At 43.4% G+C, this 24100-nt stretch overlaps 1 protein-coding gene across 2 annotated transcripts in view; it reads right to left on the reverse strand.

Annotated features, from left to right (window-relative positions):
- The window catches only part of MYO10 (myosin X), a 151241-nt gene extending 136690 nt beyond the window's left edge, over positions 1-14551 (reverse strand). The window contains exon 1 of one of the 2 annotated variants that reach the window (XM_042834190.1): positions 14478-14551. In XM_042834190.1, coding sequence (XP_042690124.1) covers positions 14478-14498 — 21 coding nt within the window. In that variant the 5' untranslated portion in view covers positions 14499-14551. Of the gene's footprint in view, positions 1-761; positions 865-14477 lie in introns of those variants that run through there. The other variant, XM_042834199.1, reaches the window with a different exon arrangement.
- Positions 14552-24100: the final 9549 nt, after the last annotated feature.

Raw genomic sequence — 24100 nt, forward strand, 5'->3', positions numbered from 1 at the left:
TCTGTACAGGGAAAACAGAGAGCCAATTGTGATGGAGACTTCCTGTCCTAATTCTTGATGGTATGAACATGGCAGCAGAACCACATCAGTTCTCCTGATTAAAAGAGTCAAAGCAGCAGGCACTATGTGGGGCTACACATTCCATTATCAGCTTACGAATTACGGCAGTAATGCAGAAGAGTACTTTGGTATGCATTTAGCTGCAAGTGTAAGAGTAGCTCTATAAAAGTTATGAGTTCTTGAATTGTGGGCATTACTACTCAAACGTAATTTGTCCCAAGATCAGCAGTAATTACCTACTGAACCTTAGTCATTTTAATCAGCTACTGTTTGGTAAAGTTTTGAGGGTTCCCTGAGTCACCCAAAGCAAGCCTGGACTATGTAAGAAGCCAAGTAACTTGTATCCAGCTAGAAACCACAACAAAAGGGATTTGAGACCATGCTGAATATTAAGTACATTGAGACACATAATTCCATCTCTGAATTAGAGAAAAGTCACAAATTCACCCAGAGATTATCAGCTATGCTGAATCGAGATCTCCTTACTTCACTTAAACAGAGCAACAATTGAAGCTAAATCTTCAGGGAAAATACTACATACACATTCCGATACTATACAAGTCCAGACATCACATTTTATAAAACAAAACCCCAGCATTTTCTGTTACTGCTTATTTTGGGCTCATTAGCTGTAGCCATGATCTCATAACTTAGCTTTGGAGCACTGAAACCCTAGAAATCTGCTGCCCCTTTAAACCTACCAACATACACGCCTGCAGTTCTCCAACTACTTCCTCCTCCTGCACAGCCAGCAGCACTATAGCAGCAGCTTGTTTGGGCACTGCCAACGGCTGCTGATAAGAGATGTGAGGCTCAGGGCAGGGAGCAGTTCACATGACTGCAATTCAGAAGAGACCTTTGTAGCAGCCCATGCTGCAGGAAGTTGCATGAGAGCTCTTCTGTAAGGTGGAGCTGGAGCAAGCAAGACATGCCAAGCTGAACTTCATTTGACTCAGGATATCCCTAAGTGCCACTGCATCTTCACAAGCACTTTTACTATTATATTCCAAAACAACAGGTAACATGTATGTAATGAGAAGTGTGACAAACCCACAGACCTACTCAATGCTAAAGGAGGAAGAAGATACGACTGAAAAAGCATCAATGCTTAGTCAGTCAACAGACAAGAAGCCTAAGTCTGAAGATGAAAGCCCTAACTCTGCACCAGAGAAATCAAAGACTGGTTAATTATTATTTAGCTCTTCATGCAAGCCCGGAAGTTCCTCACTTAATTATGCTGAAACACAACTTAGGGCACAAGGCAGCTGATCCGTTGAATGAAGACTTTAAACTGAGAACACGACTTGTGGGAGCAGCACTGTATGTAGGGCAGGGGAAGAAATCAAGAGATCTGTACTGTGTAAGGTGCCCTGAGACATCCTCATGAGGAGTTCAACACAAAATCCCAAGGACAAAACCTGCATCTCCTTGAAAGCAATTTCCAAACTGCTGGGGTCCAGGAACAGCCATCAAGGGGATCACTGCCTAACACATGGCGATCCTCCACCCCAGTGCTTCGGCACACATCCCCAGAGAGCTGAAGGCAGGCAGGAAGAAAACCAGCCTCAAGACAAGAGGTTGCAAAGCTGGTGGTATTTCTGCTGGGAACGCAAGCCACTAGAAACGAACTGATACATAAAATTCCTTCATCTATTTCATAGTGGAGCAAAATAGCCACTTAAGCAGGTATTCTTGAAGAGGACCAGTTTTCTTTGTGCAGAAAAAAAGAGAAGCTATTTTTAAAGCTATCTAGAAAAATGGCGTGACATAGCGTACCTCAGTTTTCACTACATGCTGCAGATGAAAAAATAGAACAGCCTCTCTCTTATCCATTTGAAAGCCTAACAAGTAACTTGTTTTTACTTATTTATAGATACTAATGGTTACCACTTCTGAACTTATTTTTTCCTTCCCAATGAGTCACCTTTTCAGTAGGGAAACTAAGCTGTCAGCCACTAAGGTTCTTCTGTTATTTTTGCTCAGTACGCTTTTCGAGATGTCAGCAAACTTGCAGGGCTTCGAAAAATAAACAAAACAAATAAAAGTAAGGCTTCCTAATTGTTTCAGCCAATTCCAACTACAAAAAGTCAGAAAAAAGGAGCACTTAAGCAAAGCAACTGCTTTTTTGTTTTTAAACAATCCTGACATAAGTCATTGTTACATAGTTTCTCCAAGTTATGCGGTCATTTCCGCATGTGTCAAATCATTAACATAAACATAATAGATGAAAGCAAGTACATGCAAAATACAAACATGTTAGTTGACTAACATCAGCATTAGCAAGGAACAAGAGCATAAACATCATATTTTAGATCTTTTCGGGCAATGAGTAAAAGGTTCTATTTTTCTGCATACCTCTCCTCTACACTGGTACAAGAAAAGAACCAACAGCACAAAGCATTGCAGCTGGATTTCAATAAAATCAACAAGCCAAATAAATACACACATCCATAAAAGAAGAGACCATTTATAAAGCCACAGCTTTGACCTTATTAATGTAGACTTTTTTAAAGCACACAAAAGGACCATCCTAGCTTTCAGATATCATGAGACCTTTCCATAGGTGAAGATGCAAACAAGAAGGTTCCCAGTGATCAAAGGCCTCTGGCAAAACACTCACCATGCTGCAAAGAACTCTCAAAATTTCTCCCTCTTCTAACTGCAAAAATTTGATTGAAAATCAAACAAAACAAAAAAAAACACCACCAACAACTGTTCTTCTGAAGAGAGTAAGCAAGGATTAAACTCACTGCTTACAAGTAACTCTGTTACAGCATCTAGAACAAAGTTAAGGGAAAATACAATTGCATGAAAACAGTAAAACTTTCAGTGCCAATAAAACTAAAAGGAGTAATTTCTTGCTCCAGTACTGTTATCACTGATAGAGCAGTACTAATATGCTAAAGTTGCAATTTTTAGAGCACTTAGGACATAGGTCTCATTGCAGCACTTTCTTGAGGATAACCTCACATTTCTCCAATAAGCCTCCGTAAAGCTATCCAAAAGCATGCCATCATTCAACACCACAAATAGAAGAAAAAGACTCTAAAGGACAATCCTAAGAAGCACAACTTCTCAAAAAAAATTTATACCATTGGAACCAGCTCTGCAGTGACTTTGACCCACTAAGGCCACTCAGACTACATAAAGGGACTGCACACTTTTCAAAATCAAGCATTTGCAAGCTTGATAGATAAGCTTGATAGATAAGAATTTCAACAGGTAGCACATAAGCTCAAGAATTCGGAATTCATTATTACAGCTTGCATTTGTCAGTTCCAGAAGCAGCTGGAACACAGTAAGTCTCCAGTTACTATCTGAACAAAAAGGATCCCCTGACTAACATTCTTCATTGAACACCACATGAAGAGCTCTAAGAAACAGGCTGTTGACAAAGGACCAAGCCCAAAAGGAATAATAGAATCATAGAATGTCCTGGATTGAAAAGAACCACAATGACCATTTAGTTTCAACCCCCTGCTATGTGCAGGGTCGCCAACCACCAGACCAGGCTGCCCAGAGCCACATCCAGCCTGGCCTTGAATGCCTGCAGGGATGGGGCATCCACAGCCTCCTTGGGCATCCTGTTCCAGTGTGTCACCACCCTCTGTGTGAAAAACTTCCTCCTGATATGTAACCTAAACCTCCCTGTCTCAGTTTAAAACCATTCCCCTTTGTCCTATCACTATCCACCCTCGCAAACAGCTGTACCCCCTTCTGTTTACACGCTCACTTCATGGGTGTTACTGGAAGGCCACAATGAGGTCTCCCCAGAGCCTTCTCTTCTTCTGTGCTAAACTAGCCCAGCTCTCTCAATCCTTCTTCATAGGAGAGGTGCTCCAGCTCTCTGATCATCTCAGTGGCCCTCTTCTGGACCTGTTCCAAGAGTTCCACCTCTTTCTTGTGCTGGGTGCCCCAGGCTTGGGAAAAATACATAGATCTGGGCATCACTTTCTGTCTTCCACCAGCTATGGACAGCATCACCTTAACTGCCTCGTAGGAAGGCTTCCTTCTGACAAGGCTGTGACTACAAAGTAGAAGTTTAACACAAGCATTTAATTACACTGCAATTATGCTTATTCACAGGCTTTGGATAAAAGACTCAGGGAGTTCACTACTGCACCCAGGTTGGAGTCATTTAAGGTACTGAATCACCCAGGCAAAATGGTACACATTAACACCGAAATTAGGAAGAGAGGCTCTCAAAACTGCAAGAGAATTGCCCTTTTGCTGCAAATGCTATGCAGCTCTACGTCAAAATCCCATCTGCCATCTGCTCCAACTTTTCAGATTTGGCGTGAAAACTATTGGAAATCTAACTGCAAGGGTTGAAAGAGGGCTGCTGCACACATTATATTTCATAGCATAGATTTGCTGCACTGAATAATTTGTTTATTCCTGAAAATAGATTACTAAATATCACATGGCAGAAGGCGACTCTCAGTGCTTAAACAACAAAGAGCTCACTTTATCAGATATTCGTTCTGGTATACTCTTTGAAAAGAAACAGGAAATGCCATCCTTCAAAGCCCCACTGTAAAAGCCACGCTGACTTTCTTCTGAGGAATATACGAGACTCAATCATTAAACAGAGTAAACAAACCTATTCATTGTACTTATCACCAGAAAGCTGTAATAAGGAGATAAACTGAATTCCCGCAGCCACATCTACATTTAATAAGGGGAAGAGATCCAAAAAAGACCAACAAGACAAGAAGTCTGACCTACAGAATCCCTGTCTATTTCTTGTCCTGGTGTGAACCCCACAGCCCTGCCAACTTGGCTTCTTCCTGAAGCAAATAAAAATATAGCCTAACCAAGATACACAGTTCTTTTCTGAGCCACTGAAGTGGTCAAACTGAAGTGATCTCTTTATGTAGTCCTCTGCTACTGCTAACTGCACAGCTTTGCAGAACAAAGGAGTTTGGCTTTTCCTCAGGATAAACAAGTCTGTAAGGAAAACAATCCCCTACCTCTCAACAAATGCATTTAGCTTCACCTGGGTAAACATTCTGATGACGCGCTAAACAGCAGCAACTAAAATAGGACCAAATCACCTGTTTCTTTTAACACTGTAAACATTAATATGTTTTGAAAACAAGGAATAAACTTCTCATATCTCCTAGTGCCAAGACCAGGGCCAATTTCTCTGAAGGCAAAGGGAAGGCATGAGAATCCTTCCAGATAAATTCTGAATTTCTGATATTGAGTTCAGGAAGAAAGAGCATTTACCTATATATTGCACAACACAAAAAATGCAATATTGACAACAGTACCATTTTCAGAATCCAGCACTGCATCAACAGCTAAAAGAATGTTTTCTCCAAGTGCTGCAGAACTGATGGAGTTCTTTACAGCCTTCTGAAGGTGTGCAAGGCTCTGAAGGAAGAAGACCTAGGGACTTCAGGTACTCACATCAATTACAACTTTCAAAAACACTCAGCTTTGTAATTCCAGCTGAAGTTAATGACAGCTTCAACTCAATCCCAGCATAAAGGCAAACGAGCCATAAGAAAAAGCCCTTGGGTAAACTTGTTTAGAGTGGGAATGCTCTATGCCCCCAAGGGAAAGCCAACAACCAAGCGTTTCTGCTGAGGCACGCGGCATCCCCTGCAAGGACATTCTCCAAAACAAAACAGAGAGCCTTATATTAACACGCTGTCCTATCACCTATAATAAAGGATTATTAACAGTTTCCAGGAACATATAGGAAGAATCAACACTAACACATCAAAGTGCATGTAGCCTTTTATTTCCTGAGCCATCCAACACAATAATTTACCCTTTGCGTGCCATTATCAGGATCACCTGTGAAGACACAGCTCAGCTCCTGAGGCCTGCTGCTAAGCTTTCCCCTCTTCTTCTTCCTTCCGTTTGGGATATAACAGAACCAAAACCCAAATAATTTCACAGAACAATTGAATTTAAGAGAACTCTTCAATATTCACCTTTGCTCAGTATTTACTAAAAAATCTCTAGCAAGGCTCTCCAAAAGATCAGGATTACATACTTTCAAAAATACAGCCTGACACTACAAGCCTGGCAAAATTCCCCAGTAAAGCAGAGGAAGTATATGCAGCATACGTACATATGTACTTTATTTGCAGAAAAATGCATTGACATACAGCTACAGGAAGCTTATTCAATTCTGAAGTCCAGCAGGATACAGAATGGCACAGGATATCGACAAAGTTCGTCCTCCTGGGCGCTTCCTTGTCACTAATTGTCACTGGGCACTTGTCAATGTCACTAATCCCAGAAAGATTAATAGACATATGGATGCCCAGATTTGAGCTCTACTCCAAGATATTTCAATTTAGCCACTGGAGGAAAGGCCCCTGAGATGCATGAGAAATCCAACCTAAGATGTATTGCTCATAATCCAAATTTTCACTGCAAGTTCACAAAATTATAAAAATGACCATCACCTTTCAATTTTAAATACTTCCTTCCATCCAGAAGAGTAAACTGCCAAGTTTCCCTCAAAGTCTTAAAAGGGCTGGAGTGTTCTCTGTTTTGTTTTTTTTCCAATTGTTGAACATGGTTGCTTCTTCTTCGCACACAATAACTAAGCACAGCACCATTGGCTAAGAGTAATAACAAGATCTCATACAGAAACTGTGTTAAGCCACTCCATAGAAGAGTTTACTCAAAATGGAGATGTTAACAATATCGGTCAGTAAAACCACATACTGATTTCTGCCAGGTTTCAAATCCAAACCAAAATTAGTCTGTTACCAGTAAGCTGTTCAACAAGGAAAAACATGTATTAGCAAGTTCATCCAGCACCATTCGTATTTGAGATTACAATGCAAAAAAAAATAAAAAAAAAATAAAAAAAAAATCTAACTTTTCTGTCAGATGGAAAGGATTCCATGGGTTAGACTGAAAAACTTGTCACTTGGTCACAAAGGAAAATAACACCTGATCAGAGAGTATGCCACATCAGGTGGTTAGTCCCTGGAGTAACACCCTATAGAGCAGCTGCAGGACATGCAACATCTACCTGATCTTTAAGGTTTTTTTCCCAACCTGAGCAATTCTATGATTCTATCCAGCATAAGGCACCAAAAAGCAGCATAAGCTATACCTGAAGTACCATCCTGATTATGGACTTTGCAGAAATCAATCTAGGACTGGACAGGACATTCTGTCTCAACACCCTACTGCTTCTCCAATCTCTTCACTCCACCATTTCATCTTTTTCTGTAGATACTTTTCCAACATACAGTGTTCTAATGACAAAGCAGTCATTTCTTCTTCAGCATGGATACAGTTTACTTTGTAAGACTGACCTGGAAAACAGCGAATACCAGTTTTTGTTCTGCATTCAAATTTTTAAAAGGACACATCTTTAAAAGTACAGAGTGTTTGAGCTACTTAGTAGTCTTCTAGCCAAAAGGATAATCCAATTAACTTTTCTTAGCAGGTTGGCTGTCCAAAACAGAGTTGCATTGCTGCATTACAATTAATATTGCCAGTGGATAATGCTCAAGTTTCAGACCCTCACAGGCTATCTTAGGAAATCATAAGTAATGCAAAAATAAATGAAAGAAATAAAGCAAAACCCAAAATACCCCAAAAGAAAACTTGTCCAGAACTGTTTCCCCAACACCTAGCCATCCTTTTTCAAGGCTCACTAGTAAATTAAGATTCTATGCAATAACAAACAGCAGGAAGATCAAGAGAAGAAGGAATGTATAAGTCATGACCCTCTCACACAAGCCTGAAGTTATAATCAGTCTAGCCGGTTCTGAGGTCACATCCCCAAGCTTGTAGCCACAATTAGTGACTTAAGGGTGGTAATTCTCTTTTTTCCCCCCCTCAGCGTAAGTCTTAATTCCCAGTGACTTTTCACTGCTTGCACTTCACCAGAGCTCCACCCAAAGCTACATCTAACTCAGACCTCAGCTGGGAGATATGATTCACCAGGGGAAATACCAGTCTTGTGGCTGAAGGGGTTTGTGAGATCAAACTGCCCAGAGGACACATTTCCCAGCTCTCTGCAGAAGGATACATGGAATCAGACAGCTTGTATTTACTGCACTGTGCATGCAAAGCATGGAACTGCTGTTCCTGCCAGAGTGCACTGTAGGAGATAGTACCATTATCTTCCTAACCCAGCATCCGCACTGGACCTGCACTGACCCAAGAGATACCTAAAAACATTTATGTTGCTGGATGGTACTTTCAGTTGATACCCCATATTCATTTCTGATATTAAAAGAAAAATAAAAAATAAAAAATAAAAAATAAAAAATAAAAAATAAAAAATAAAGGCATGCTGTTCACTTACCAGAGGCTAGCCCGATAAAGTGACACCACATCAATACACACAGAAATGCATATCTACATATAGGCACGCAGCATTGAGGACCTACTAATTTTCCATGAGTAAAAGCTCAAAAATAGAATCATGAGAGACTCACACCAAGCTGAAAGCCAAGATTCGGCTAAAATCATCCCAGTGGTACAACTAAACCAGATTACAGTATAATTATTGATGAAAGGCCACAATTTTTTCCTTCTATCCTTTGCAGTACACTGGGACAAAGAAAGTACTGGGAGAAAGCAGGATTTCTCAGGTTATTCAAGGGAGCATTTAAACCACAAAGAATCTGCACGAACTCCATCAGCACAACACAGAGCAAACCCAGACATCAAGCTATAGCTCTTCAACCATGCACTGAAGGAAGCTCTTCCTCTGGGCATCAAAAGAAGAGCATGTTGGTCTTCCAGATGATAAAATAATCTTGGTATTTACTGGTAAGACAATCCCATGGCACACACCAGTGATCATAAGGATTTCACTCGGAGAAGCAAACCTTGCCTGGATTTCATACACACACAGCCAGGAGTACACATGCCAGATCTTCACCAGAGCCTTGGCCATATTTGGTCTCCTGCGGCTGCCTGGAGACTGGAGGGCCCCAGAAAACCTCCAGCAGCCCTTACTGGGAGCAGGCTGACTGGCCCAGAGGTAGACACTGATGGAGTTGGTCCCTTATGACCAAGGGCAGCTTTTGAAGAAGTACACTGCCTGCCTGCTTCTACACAGCAAAATGAAAACCTGAAAATTGCATCCAGGTGCAAAGCAACTGCAGCTGTAGTGTTTTCCCTGCTTAAAAACAACAACAGAAATCCTAAGTGAAAATATATTTAAGAAGGAAAATCTGAGCAAAACTGTTCACACATGACATACTATCACGAATATAGAATATATCAAGAATAATTCTGGAAAAGATAAATAAACAAATGCAACCATTTTCATTAGGTATCACCAGAAGGTAAAAAACTATATGCAGAAGCAAGCATAATTTTCGTAGTGGTGGGGTTTTCAGAGCCCTCCTGTAGCTGAGGTCAGACTGAATATAAAAGGAAAAAAAAAAAAAACAACCAAAAACTGAGCTATTTCTGCACAACATAAAGCCTCTATATTGCTAATTCCAACAGCTATGCTTTATAGCTTTAAGAGAATTCTTGTGTCATTTTACAATGTTCATGGTGCCAGCGGGGCTGCTAGGCTCCAGCCCAGTTATGATTATACTTCAGTTGTACAAATACATCTTATGAAAGGCACATGTGAAATTATGTAGCAAGCAGTGGAAATGACAGGCTATCAATACACCGAACATGATTTCCTGACTTACAGGAACAAACCCACCAAAAAATTGTTTTGTTTTGTTTTTTTTTTTTCTAACCCAAAGTAGCCCTGAGCCCTCTTGAAATGATGAATTCTGCTCAAAACAGAATGTTCTCCAATCAACATAAAAATAATTGCTGGCTAAACAATTATCAGCTTTAAACTTTAAGAAACAACAAATAAATAAAAGAAGTACTTACGCCTCAGAAACTTCTGAAAAGTGGCCAACATAACAGCCAAAAAAAAGCACAACTCTTTGGCGAGGCTATGGCACTTCAGAAACCTAAGCTTTATGTCATCGCATGAAGGATGGTGGCTCTTCCCATCAGACCCAGGAAAAGTTCCCTTCAGGGTGCTTATCTAGAGTGAGAGCTCTCAGCCCTGGCAAGTACTACCTGACAGCCCCCTGAAGTTAAGCTCAAAGCCTCAGAAGGTATTTCTATCCCATATCCTTCCCACTGGGGGAGGTCTAACGCTTGCTCCTTCAGGACATACGCTGGGAACACCCCTCCCCACCAAAAGAGGGTATTTATCAGACACTTTCAGCTGTGGAAAGCACACCTTAAGGAAGCCACTCTGAAAAGGCTTGAGTCCAAAGGAAGCCACAAAGATGGGGAGAGTGCCGAAGCATCTATCCCACAGAGAGACTGAAGGAGCTGGGTTGTTCAGCCTGGAGAAGGCTCCAGGGAGGGCTCACAGTGATCTTCCAGTACTTGAAGGGAGCTTTTAAACAGAAAGGGGAACAACTTTTTACATAATCTAATTGTAATAGGACAATGATAGGACAAGGAGAAACAGTTTTAAACTGAAAGAGGAGAGATTTAGGTTAGATGTTAGGATGCCCATAGAAGCTGTGGTACCCCATCCATGGAGATGCTCAAGGCCAGGCTGGATGGGGCCATGGGCAGCCTGACCGGATGAGTGGCAGCCCTGCCCACGGCACAGACGAGGCTGGCTGGGCTTGAGGTCCTTTCCAACCAAAACCGTTCTGTGATTTTAAGATTTTATGAACTCAAGGATCCAGCAGTATCATTAGAAATAAAAACAAACCTGTGCACAACATGAGAGAAACATCAGCAGGATCTCTATGATGATGATGCTTTTAAAACCTTGTACTTCTAGGATCCAGAAAGAAGGCAGGAGACAGAACTTTTCTCCCCCCCTACTCTTCCAGCTTTGATAAATAACAGGAAAAAAACCTGTCTTCTAAGCTCAGCAGCAATGACACGAACCAATTCCTGCAGTCTGCACACTGGTGCTGGCAGCCCTAAGGAGTCAATCCCCATAACCAGGCCAGTGACCACAGCTCAGTGGGACATGCTGTACACGCAGAGCAAAGCAGCTCCCCCATGAGAAGAGGGCCTGCTCAACTTCTCCATCCACTTTCCCGGCGTGGGAACTTCAGCTGCTGAAAAGGCAGTTTGAACTTCCATCTTTTCTGTATGAAATTTCCTTGTGTTGCTTCTCATCTTGTGATGCATTTCCTCCTTCCTTCATGCCACACATCCCCTATTAGCAGGGATACACTTTCCAATGAAGACAGAAGCCCAACTTTACTTTAAGACAGCAACCTGGTTGTTTATCAAACATACAAGATCTGTTTGCTCAGGCTGTTTTGAGCAATGCATCCAAATGGCTCTACTGCACACATCCACATTTTCAGTATTGTCATTCACTAGGGATCTCATTTTTAACACTTCAAACACGAAAATAAGACTCTAAATACACTGAAAAAGTTCAGATTCCAACATGTATCTCCTTTCAAACACCAAAAGCTTGCACAGATCAGTCAGCAGCCCAAGATATTTTTAAGTAATCTCTCAAAAAACTTCTCTTCTGAATTTAAAATGCAATTTTATGAAGTCATTTTATATCTTCCAGCAATAAAAGCATTTTGGAAGGTACATTCCCAGGCTGACTTACTGAGCCATAATCTTTACTGAGAGCAATTTTTAACTTTTACATTTTTGCTTGTTTGGCCGGCTGAGTTAGAGAACTGGTGTGGAGATGTACATCAAGGTTCACCTGGAGATAGAGCACCACTTGTCACCCAGTAAGACTAAAAGCCAGAGATAGGAACTAGTAATGGGTAGAAATGGGATAGCAAGATTCATAAGCAAAGGTTGCTGTGCCGTGGATGGTGTCAGCTGAGCAGCATGAGCTGGGAGCTGCCTTACCACTTATTTACTGCAGCAAGTACCAACAGGAATGCTTTCTCTACAACTCACACATACATATGCTCAAGCAAGGTCTTATGCAATCTTCCAACTTTATTCCAGTGAGCATCATAACACACAATAAGTAGGTACAACCAGCACTTAACTATGGAAAAATACAGAGGAAAAAAAAAAAAAAGATACGTGCAGGTTTTTCCCTGGAACACCTGCTAGTTGTTTGCATGCAACAGCCACACTCAACTCCTATCTCCAGTGCACTGAGCGGAGCTCCCTGGTAACACCAAGCAACACTCCCTGCTAAGTGTCGGGTTAATTCTCTTTAAGACCTTTTCACTTGGCAGCTTCTCACCAAACAAGCAATTGTATCAGCAGACATATGTCACTGTCAAGCAAGAGCAGACCAGCCCCAATACCTGCTCCTCTCATCCAGTTTCCTCTTCCTTGCGAGCACCAGAACTTATTTTAATTAGGATAATAATTCTCTCAGATAAGTCAGTAAATATTTTCATAAAGAGCAGCTGCAGGATGTCAGCCTCGCACAAACTCGACCAGCAGCCAGCAGCTCAGCCCAGCCTCTCCAACACCAGTTGTTCTGTGGTAGCTGGGTCAGGCCCAGTGCATTTCTGCCACTGTGCGTTATATTCTCCATGTGCAATTTCCATATGCGAGGGAAGGAAAACGTTTATACTCCTGGGTGGGGCTCTGGATGCAGATTAAAGTCAAGGTGCTATATTTACTGATCTTTTAAAGTAATATCAACACCTTGAAAGGGAGCAAAAGTTCTTAAGAAAGATCAAAGTTTGCATGCGGCAGCCACAGATTAACATAAATATATGCTGAAATACCAACACAGCCCAGCAAAATTTACTTGCTTTTTGCTGCGGGCAAGTAATTTTGGCTCACAGGGGAGGCAAAGCCATTAGCTCCCTTCTTCATCTTTATGTAGGGCATGCTACCATACCTTGTGTCAGAGCGAATGACTCCCCAGATTAATTCTGCAGGGCTCAGCTAATGCCGGCACACTGCTCATGGCTTGCAAGCTTTGAAAGGTGAGGGCTGCATCCTCCACGGGTTAAAAAGCCATTATTGCTGAACTCCAGCTTCTTGAAAGTTAATCCTGCATTTCTTCCCTCTTATTGCACCTGACAGAACTTTTGTTGTCAGACAAATGAAGAGCTAACAAGCAGCAAGGTGTACGGGTCGCTTTTATGTGACTAATTGCCGTTCTGGTAAACAGATCGCTTCTCTTTAGTTTTATTTTTCTTGTGGGACTATAGAAGTGCAGAGAGCACTAGGCAGCTGCTCCACGAAGGCAAAGGAGAGTTCTGCAGCTTAATCGCTATCCCGGTGAGCAGATGCCTAGCATGCATTTAAAATGTTGACAGCAGGATTGCTTCGTTGAGGGATGTCATTAAAACACTGCACACCATCCACCGACAGTCCCAGCTCAGCTGCAGGCTGTGCCAGTGATCCACAAGCACTGCGCGCATGTGGACGCAGCCACACTTGTACCCAATGCCTTACACTTACAAGGCAGGCTGCTGCAGTTAGTTAAGCACTACCACATAAAACAGCCAGCTCAGGCAGCGAAGAGCCAAGCTTCTGCTTGCAGTGTTTGCTAAGAGCAAGCAGCAGTGTGCCTTTGATTCTGTTTCCTCGCCTGGCATAACGAAATTGTGAAGATCACAGAATTACAGAATCACAGAATAGCTTCAGTTGTAAGGGACCTCTAACCCAGCCAGCCCCAACCCTGTGCCGTGGGCAGGGCTGCAACCCACTGGGTCACAGGGCACAACTGTCCAACCTGGTTGTGAGCATCCCCAGGGATGGGGCCCCACAGCTTTTATGGGCAGCTGTGCCAGCACCTCACTGTCCTCTGAGTAAAGAATTTCTGCCTAAAATCTAACCTAAGTCTCCCCTCTTTTAATTTAAAGCCATTAAAGTTGCACGAGGTAACTGCAAAGTTCCAGCTACTTCCAAGACCAAACTGCCGCTCCTTTGTGCTTTGTATCGGAAGATTTTACATCTACTTAATACAACGCACCCAACAAACGGCCCTCAAGCACAGGCAGCTTGACACCAGCCCTCTCCTGCAGCTCCGCCACCTCAGGGCTCCCACGCCCAGCGTCGAGTAGAAGCAGCGCTCTGCCCACCTCTCGTTGGGCACCGAGTCGAGGCACGACGATCTCCCGGTGCCGGACCGGGAGGCGGCGCTGGGCCGCCCGGGCGCTCCCACCGCTCCTCCACCGCCTCCGTTCCGGCGTGGCTCAGGCAGCCCGCCACCGGATTATATTCTCCAAAAGCATTTCATTTTCGGTCAGAGCCCACTAAAACTTGCTGCTCAAACTCCCCCACCCCTGGGGCCACAGCTGCCCGCAGCTTGCAGCCGTGCCCGCCGGCTCCCCGCGTTCCCACGTAGCGCCGCGCGCTCCTCTGCGCTGCCCCTCGGCCCCGGGGCTCACAAAGCGGGGTCGCGGGGCCTCTCAGCGCCGAGCCCCGGGAGCGGAGCGCCCCAGCCGAGGGCACCCCGCAGGACATCCCGTCCCACCGAGCCGCCCCGCTCCGTGCGGGAGGCGCACCGCCCGTCCCACGCTCACCTCTGCCAAGAAGTTGTCCATGGTGCCCCCCGGGCCGCCCGCCGAGCGCAGCGCCGGGACCCCGTCGCGCACCATGTGCCTGGCCCGGCTCGGCGCCACCGAGCCGCCCTCCGCCGCCTCAGCCGCTGCGCCGCTCCATCGCGTCCGAGCCCGGCGGCAGCCCGCAGCCTTTGTCCGCCCACCCCTTCGCGCCTGGAGGAGGAGGAGGAAGCAGCAGCTCCAACAACGCGCTCCAGCCCCGCTCCCGGAGCCGCCTCGTCCCGAACCGACGGGGCAGGGAAACGGGCAGAGGCGGGGCCGGGGCCGAGCCCCGCCCGCAACTCGGGCAGCGACCCCCAGAGCGCAGCCCCGGGCCGGCGCGGAGTCACGGATCGCTCTGTTCGATCGCTCGGTTTGAAACGCAAAGCAGGCATCAGGCAGGAGTTCCTGACAAAGTTATAGCCTCTTTAAAGAATGTGTACCTGCAGGCTTTCGTTGTATGCAGCAGGATCTTATTTAAGTTTGTTGCGATTTTGTGCACGGGCTCTGAGGCGGGTGTGCTTTGTATTGAACGCATCTCGCAGCAGCCCTGGTGTGTCCCGACCGAGAAGAGCGGCTCAAACAGCTTTCGGGCCACTTACCTAGGAACACAATGGGTTCCGCTTGGGGACACCTTTTGCACGTCTCCGCAAGGCTGGTGGGAAATATTCATTTATGAAAACACCTATTTTTACTTACAGGAAGTACCGTGAAGAAAAGGTTAAGCCACGAAGAAAGTAAAGGCAGTATTACAGTCTTTTGTTCTCAGGCAGGTCCCGGCTCTGCTTTGGGAGCTCCAGCATGGGAGTGCAAGTGCAGATGCCCTGGATACCAGAAGTAAGCGCGAGTGTGCAGCTCAGCTTGTCAAGGTGTCACAGCTGCAGCTACAAGAGCTGCTATAAAAGCGAGCTTAAGGGAAAAACGTTCTCTTTGTTTTTGTCCCGGCCATGAGGCAACCCAAAGGGTGCCCTGCAGCCTCCCGGGTTCTCTCCACTCAAGTGTGCAGTGCACACCTCCCTGCATCACTCCACAGTTCAAGTTTTGCAGAGGATTCCGCTTGAATGTGCCAGCTCACTGTGAAGTTAGCCTAGATTACTCCATTAATACTGTGAAAATCCCTACGTGGAAGCTCTGCAGCTCTCATCCAAACTACCATGCTTCCAAAGTTGCTCCAAGGGAATAGTTTTTTTCCACAACCACTGCTCTAGAAAGCTTTCCCACTCAGACAAGACCTAATTTGGGGAGGGCTGAGTCAGATCTGGGGTATTTATGAAGTTACTTTGACTTCTCATTGAGTACTTTGTTTGACACCATGCTATTGGAATGCACTGCAATATCTAGCTGCTGTGTATGGAGGTCTACAAAGCACAGCGCCACAGAAATTCAGGAGAATTTTGAATCTACCATCCAATAAGAGCAGCCTGTGCTTTTTTAAAAATAAATATCACAGTACATTACAGAAGACCAGATTTTTGCTGCCTAAAAATGTATCACAGAAAGAGCGGGCATTCTCTTGCGATGTGAATGCATTACAAAAGGCTGCAAAATGCTTAAGATTTTTCTTAGAACAACTGCAAAGAGCTGTCAGCAGGAGGGGATTCGGAAGAGGGATTTGGGGAGCAGAGGGAAAGGGGAAGAGCAGTTCATGCTGTTGCTCCACCGAGCCACTTCCTCTCCCATTCTTTGAATCAGCCCTGCTCGGGGTTTGTTAGCTCCAGCATCTGTATTTCATAGGAAGGAGGTTTTGAAGCACTTTTCTTAGCTCTGAAAATGACCCCAAACTGGTTTCCTACTCATTTTATGCAATTGTTTTGGAATTTGGAAACCCCCACAGATATGCTTCACGCAGCTCCATACATCTATGAACATCTGGGGACTTGGCCATGCTGCACAGCTCCAGTTTTTGTTTAATCGGTGGAAATTCCTTCACTGATTGTGTGCCTAAGGTAAATTACTTCCTTTTGAAGCTGCTCACATACATGCAGGCTCAGTTTTCAGTCAGGAAGGGACAGACGCTCAGCTCCACCTCCTCGCTGACCCCAAAGGTCTCTGCTTGGTGTGGTTCTTGGTGGTGGGGTGGCTGCTCAGCAGGTCCTGCCCCCAGCAGCCCGCTGGCTCCATGCACTACAACCTGGGCATGTGCTGGGCCACTTCATGCTCAGCCAGCCCACCAGCCTGTTGTAGTACACAGTGAGATTTGCTGCCCTGTTTGGATCGGCTTGCATCTTCACACAGCTTTTGTGACCAGATTTCCCTCTACCAATAGTAGCTTAAGTCCCCATGTTCTACCAAGATGTCCCACAAAAGACCGGCAAAGACAGGCATCTCTCCCAAAGATCTTGGGCTATCTTAGCAGCTGCAATTTTTGTAAGACTGGACATTTAGAACAGATTTCAACCGCTCATCGCTATCAACTAGTAAAAATCTCCAATAGCAGGCAGCTCTGTTCTGCCCTAGAGGCAAAAACAAAGTACTGACTGCAGCTCAGTTACCTGTAAATCAGAGGGTTCACCTGAGCCCTGTTTCTTCACTGGGAATTTCCACAGATCAAATGTGTAGAATTTTTTAAAAAGGCTTATTACACCTGCATTTATTACACAGTTCATAGATACAATTGCATCCCAGTAAACCGTTAACTCATTCACTACCTCAAACACACTCAGTTGAATTTTAGACATCCATTTCCCAAAAGAAACATTTTCCCCTGTTCTCATCTGTGCTAGCTTTCACGGCTCCTCAGGGGCAGCAGCACCCCAGGGCTGAGACTGTAGAATGTCCCCAGGCAGGGCAGGCAGGGACTTGCCGGTGGCTTGCCAGGAGCAGGGCAGCAGAGGCATTGGTGCAGCCAGTAACTCTGTATATGAAACCAGTTAGGTCGTTCTGTTGCCAGCCTGGTGTACTGTCACAGCTTTCAGCTATTTTTTTCAGCTCTTTATGTGCACTTATGGTTTCTGTGCATTTGGGAAATCCTACCCCTGGTTCAATAAGAAAATACTCATTCAGCTGCCCAAACCTTACCACAAAAACCACGTGAGCCATCTTTATACTAAAAAGCTTTATAAACCTCCCTTTTCTTAAAAGAAAATAAAGAAAAAAAAAAAGCATGGAAGATGATGTATTTTCTTTGTATGTATGTGATAGTTTGTTCTTGCCTGGCTTACTTTAGCTTTGCAGCTGCTGTTTTTTCCACAGTAGTATAACTGAACAGAGTGAATTTTAGCTTTAGCATGCCTGGCAGGTTTATTGCACAAAAGCTTTCCCTCTGCATTGCCCTTTGGAGAAGCTTGCCTTTCCCTATATTGGCACTTGGTTGCTTGGTTGTCTACCTTACCCCACAGCACTGCCCCCCTTCAGTGGGACATGCAGATTGTTTTCAGTTGAATAATTAAATGGTGATAGAGTCTGTTAATTCAGTCTTGTTAATTAAAAGGAGCCTAAACTAAAGTTTTCTTCTCACCAGAGAGAGCCACTGCATTCCTTTGCTCCCTGCTCAAGGTCTCATTTTATTCAATCCCATCTCCAAAATGTTCTCTCGTATTTTTCCCTTTGGAGTTTTTGTTTATGGCATACTCAGAGTGGCTTTGCATATAGTCTGTATTGCTGATACAAATCCCGTATTCTTTAAGGTTAACCCAAATAAAGGAGGCCTTTTAACTATTGTTTACTATTTCACAAGGGCTGCTGTTGCCCTTGTGAGCTTCTGTCAGATTTCAGCTGACTTGTGGTATACAAGATGTTTGGCATTGACATTATCCAAAAAAATCTCAAAGTTCAAAAGCAAGACACTAGTGGAGTGTCTAGTCTTGACAATATTTCTGTAGTGGGTGACAAAGCACATGCAAGTTGCTAGCATGGAGCATGGTATGCTACCTCACAATGTTCAACAAATTGAAGTGGACCCGGGTTGAGGAAATATCTACTACCAATACAAGCTGGAGGATGAACGGATTGAGCACAGTCCTGCTGAAAAGGACCTGGGGTTCTGGTGGGTATCAAGCTGGACATGAGCCAGCAATGTGCCATCACAGCCCAGAAAGTCAACTGTATCCTGAGCTGCATCAAAAGAGGTATGGCCAGCAGGGTGAGGGAGGTGATCCTGCCCCTCTGCTCTGTGTTGGTGAGACCTCACCTGGACTACTATGTCCAGATGTGGAGTACTCAGTACAGGAGAAACATGGATCTGTTAGACACATCTAGAAAGGGGCCACAAAAATGATCCAAGGGATGGAACACCTCTCCTATGAGGACAGCTTGAAAAAGCTGAGGCTGTTCAGCCTGGAGAAGAGAAGGCTGTGAGGTGACCTGATAGAGGCCTTTCGGTACCTAAAGAGAGGCTACAGGAAAGAAGGGGACAGACTAACTAGCAGAGTCTGTAGTGATAGGATATGGAAAAATGCTTTCAAACTTAAAAAGCAGAGATTTTTGTTAGATAAGAGGCAAAAGTATTTTACAGTGAGGGTGATGAGGCTGCCCCAGGGGGCGGCTCGAGAGTGAACAGGTTGACCTGAGATGTGGTGAATGCCCCATCCCTAAAGACATTCAAGGCCAGGCTGGACCAGGAACTGAATGACCTGATCTACCTGTGGATATCCCTGTTCATTGCAGAGAAGCTGAATTAGATGACTTTTAAAGGTCCCTTCCAATTCTAAGAATTCTATGATTCTATGATTGTTCAAAATTTAAGTGTTAGGTCCTGTTACGTGGAGCTATATCATGCCAGGACAAACCTAGCCCTTAGGTGTGCCAAGCAATGGATCAAACTAATTATTCATGCTCATATAAGAACTTTAGTTATTAATATCTAGGAGTAATAAATAAGAAGTGAAAAGCTGGCAGATTTTTGTAACAGCTTCGTTTATAGCTACTGTGACAGTGAGTCATTTAAACATTTCCTTTTTATGTAAACAAGCTTCCAACAGGAATGAGCAAAAAAAGCTGGAAGAAATTTTCCTGGCTTCAGCCTCCCTCCTTTTTATGGATCTTCCATCAGCTTCTTCCATCACTTTGACCTTTTTTACACCATAATTCCCCTGGCTGTAGTTTCAGCACAAGTATTTGGGGGAAGTCCTGGATCAGAAAAAAATAACAACTCTGGAAACGTCCCGCAGCAGTCACAGACACCATGGATGCAATACCTTCTGTGCTTCTGAGCTGAACACATAGCCAAAATCACAAGCTCATTCCTTGTTTTCCTGGAGCTGGATTTCCATATAACAATGCATTTAACCATTTAACCCTGTCAGTTTGGGGCCTGGCAAAAGGCATTAAGTGCATGTTGACCTGCCAGTGATTTTATCTCTCTTCTGTTGGCTTGCTTGTTTAGTGTTGTCACTCCACAACATGCTTGGATTGTTTTACACAGTTTTCCACCATCTCTACTTTAGAGATCCTGCATTAGTAACAGACATAACAAGATGGACAGTTTTCTAGATCTCTATGATCCTGAATTCTACAATTCTCCTAGACGTTGCTTCCCTTGGGGAACTTCTGGCAGTATTACTATTCATGGAGGCTGGCTATTCCCCAGATTCAGCTTCTGTCCCTCTTTGCTGTTCTAGCCTCATGGACCTCATCTCACTCGTTCCATTTAAGGTCACTGCTGTATTTCTTCCTCACCAACATCTCTCAGTTCAGCACTTCTTGCCTTACAGTCTTGCAACCTATTCATTTTGATTCTGTGCATCAGCTTGGTGTACAGTTTTTACAGAAGATATCACTGTGTATTGTACATTTGCATTTGTTTATCCCAAAAAGGCATCTACTGAAAGAAAAAGAGAGGATTGAAAGACAAAAGCTGTTGGAATCAGGTAGGAGATAAAGATGCAAAGAAGACACAAGAAAAATCTTTTAAAAAAAAATCAAAGTTTTTCTTATCTCCTTAAGAATCAGCTTACAAGTATATTTCCCTTGCCTTCTCCTAAGAAACTTGTTTAAAGCCATGTGTTTAATGGCAACTTGTGATTCAAAAGCCTCAGTCACAGCTTATGCAGCTGTTTATTTACCAAGTAGCTAAACCTGTGTGAAATATTGTTGCCCCTCTCTGAAGGTTACCTCCATCGAAGCAGAGCCCAGAGATGGGAAATATGAGGGCACCTTTTGCTGTTTCAGGGCTGAGCAAGCTAGGTTGCTTCAAAACACTCCCTCTAGCAATTTAATGTAGGTCATCCACATTTCTCCTGAGACAAACAAGGAACACCCACACTTTTCTTGTTACTGGCAGTGCAATGGAAGGAAAAATCTTTGGTGCAAAGGCAGCGAACTGCAGCAAATGCCAATCATAACATACACTACTGCAGTTGTTCAATCAGCAAATATAAATCTGAGGTTTCCTTTGCACTTGTGGTGTCAGGTTGGTTTAAATAGTGTCCATTCTTTATCTCCACTTCTTATTACTCCCTCTGCCATAGTAAGTGCAAAGAGTAAGCCTACCTTAGCGCTGTAGGTTGACACCAGATCCCTCCCACTTTTACTGCTTAGATTCATGGTGGGGAGCAGTCCCAAAACATGCATGCCAGCTTCCCTCTGAAATTAAGCTAAAAGATATGCTCCAGAAACACTCTTCTAGCAACAAAAAAGGTATTCAGAACAGAGGGCCAGATTAGAGCCAGTGTGAAATGCAGACTCCTGGAATGCACTTAGTGTAGACAATGGGTCCTCAGCATGATTTCACCCTGTGGATACGCTCCTATTCCTCTGCACTATTTGCTTGTACAGCTTGGCCATTGTGCCACCATGGGTCAGTGCAGCAAGTGGGACAGGGAAACTGATCCAAGCATTTTATTTTGGCTTGGGTTTTAGTTTTGATTTCTTGGAAGAGCTTTGACAGAAAAAATTTTAATTATGAACTACTCCCTGAGTAGGTTTGGAAATGTACTTTGCAAGCAAATGTTGCAACTGAGAGAGATATAAAGACAAGGGTGCTCTGCATTGCTCTTCACATTTATTTTCCATACCTGATCACAGCTTCAGAGAGCCCTGAGGAACAGCCTTCACTTTCCTTGTGCTTTAGGGAATGTTTATGCCTTTCAAATATTTAGTCATGATCAGCCTGCAGGATAATTAATACTATCCATCAATATTCTTCTGCTAGAAGTTCTTTCTGTGCATCGGCTATGCTAAGTAGAATACTCTCCCTTGACCCCAGATTGCTTCCTGCATTTGAAATCAAGAAATCTTATCATAGCACAAGAGAAAACAATGTTCATTTTAAAGCAGACATTATTTCTCACAAACCTTGACAAAGCTAAAATCACAGCAATTCAGACTTACTAGTACACTAAAAATGCTGCAGATCTACACATTCTAGAAGGGGGTGTTCTTAAAAAGAGATTCAAATTTAATAATAAAATAAAATTTGGTCATTGTATCTTTTTCTAGCTACATTTATAACTTAAATTTTGCTCTCAAAACCTCTGTCATTACATTAATGTGATACATTCATTTTTGGTAGCTTATTTTCTTTGCCCAAATACTTTTGTTTTGCTCTAGCATATTATCCATGGATAATTTTAGGAAGTGTTTCTGTGGAACTGTAACTTTATAGGTTTGCTTATTTATTGGATGCATTCAATCAAATAAACCTGCAATTCCTTTAGTACAAACAAAAGCAAAATTCCTGGCTTACATCAGTTTGCTGCCCCAGAATAGAATCAAAGGCTGTTGAGGTAGTTTATGTCCCTACTTAGAAATAGGAAAACCTTTGTTTTGTGTACAGAGATACTACGCACTTCAGCCTGAGATGTTAGAGAAGCTGGGAAGCAAGCACAGCACTACCTACATCCTTGGCATGCAGTCTGTCTGAAGCAGTATTTGATGTTTGTGTTTACTTGCAACACATGACAATTAATAGACTGAAAGACATTGTCGTGACGTTTAGCTTCAGGCTCGTTAAAGCATATACGACAGCGTATCTTCTATTTCCCTTGAACCTTATCTGGATTGCTCAACTGTGAACCATTCCCCTAACACCCATAAAACTGTAGCAAGGCTCATTCTTTTCTTACTCTATGAATTACAGGATTTGCACAGGATGCAGCAGCAAACTGGAAATAGAAAAAAATGAAGTAGAAAACATTTCTACAGATACAATTGCTAACATTACACTACCAAACAAGGTAGCAAAGTCTGTATTTTTAAATGATTTTGTGGTATTGAGTCTCTTAATTCCAATGGGCTTTCAAAGGGAAACAGGGGAATAACTTGCATTTTGAACTCTGCAAATTCTTTTTTGAAACAGTGACACCAGTGATGGCACATCCAGTCAAGTGGACTACCAGGTTCTCCTGCCCAGTTGCTACAAATAGGTGGAATTACAGTTACAGTGGAATATACTGACTAATGGCCTCATTTTGTCTATTTCTAACCACAAATGGAAAATTTTGTTGTGCTTGTGGGCAGAAGTTTGAACACAGCACGTTGGTGTATGTGGGTTTTCTGCTTCAGTTATTATAGCAGTAAATTTTTCTGCTAGAAAATTCCTATGTCTTTAGAAGAGACTTTTACTCAAAAGCTTCCCAAAGTCTCCTAGAAGCTCTACAACACAGCTTATTTCTTCTACGCTCAGCACAAACTGTGTTTCATAGAAATATGGAATCATAGAATGGCCTGGGTAGAAAAGGACCACAATGATCATCTGGTTTCAACCCCTCCACTATGTGCAGGGTTGCCAACCACCAGGCCAGGCTGCCCAGAGCCACATCCAGTCTGGCCTTGGATGCCTCCAGGGATGGGGCATCCACAGCCTCCTTGGGCAACCTGTTCCAGTGCATCACCACCTTGAAAATTTCAAGTTTAAGGGCTTCAAAACCAAATGGAAACCTTTTTAGAGAGGAAGCAATGGCCAACATACTCACATGACAATCCTAGTTGAATCAGGTGAGATGGAGGGAAATCATCTAAAGGAAGACCTGGCAGAATAACCCACTGACATCTTGAAGATGAGCAGGATAACAGTGTTGCTTCTTCCCGTTACCAGAGTAAAACCTTCAGGAAGTCAATCAAGCCCTTGCTCAGTGTATAGGTAAAGTACTGCAGCCATTCAGCTTGTGAACAGTAACTTGGCAGAATGGCTCTGCCTTGTCAAAGTGAGGCAGTTTCTGAAGCCCGATCTAGGCTAAGTTATAAAGTTAAAGTTGGTAACACAGCAACAAACTTCAGTTTCCTTTCTGAAGGAAAAGATAGCAAACCTGAAGGATTTTTTTGTCTGGACTAAAAATAAAAATGCATGGCTAAAGCTAAACTTTATGAGTTGAAAACAGATAAGCAGTTCCGCTTTGAAGGTTAAATGAATCTGCTTTTGTCTAGATGTTTGCTACATGTGATGGGAGAAGGTTTCCTCTTGTTTTCAGAAAAGTAGGTGAACCCCTTCTCAGGAAAAAGTAAACATAAAAAGAAAAACAACATCAAAAGACTAAGCTGGGTGTTGTTGTGTCCTGAAATGTGGGCTAAATTAAAGCTGTGTGTTTTGTCTTTCCTGCTATTAATAACATCCTCAGAGGATACTGACTCATTCGATGACTGAAGTGCTTGTGGTTTGGGACCCATTCTGAGCCAATAATTTTGGAACCAGGGAAGTTTTCCTTACATAAGGAAGCTTCCAGATCAAG

The sequence above is a fragment of the Centrocercus urophasianus genome, unplaced genomic scaffold, assembly GCF_019232065.1.
Source record: "Centrocercus urophasianus isolate 14NV4802_14NV808 unplaced genomic scaffold, USGS_Curo_1.0 seq_11, whole genome shotgun sequence".
NCBI lineage: Eukaryota > Metazoa > Chordata > Aves > Galliformes > Phasianidae > Centrocercus > Centrocercus urophasianus.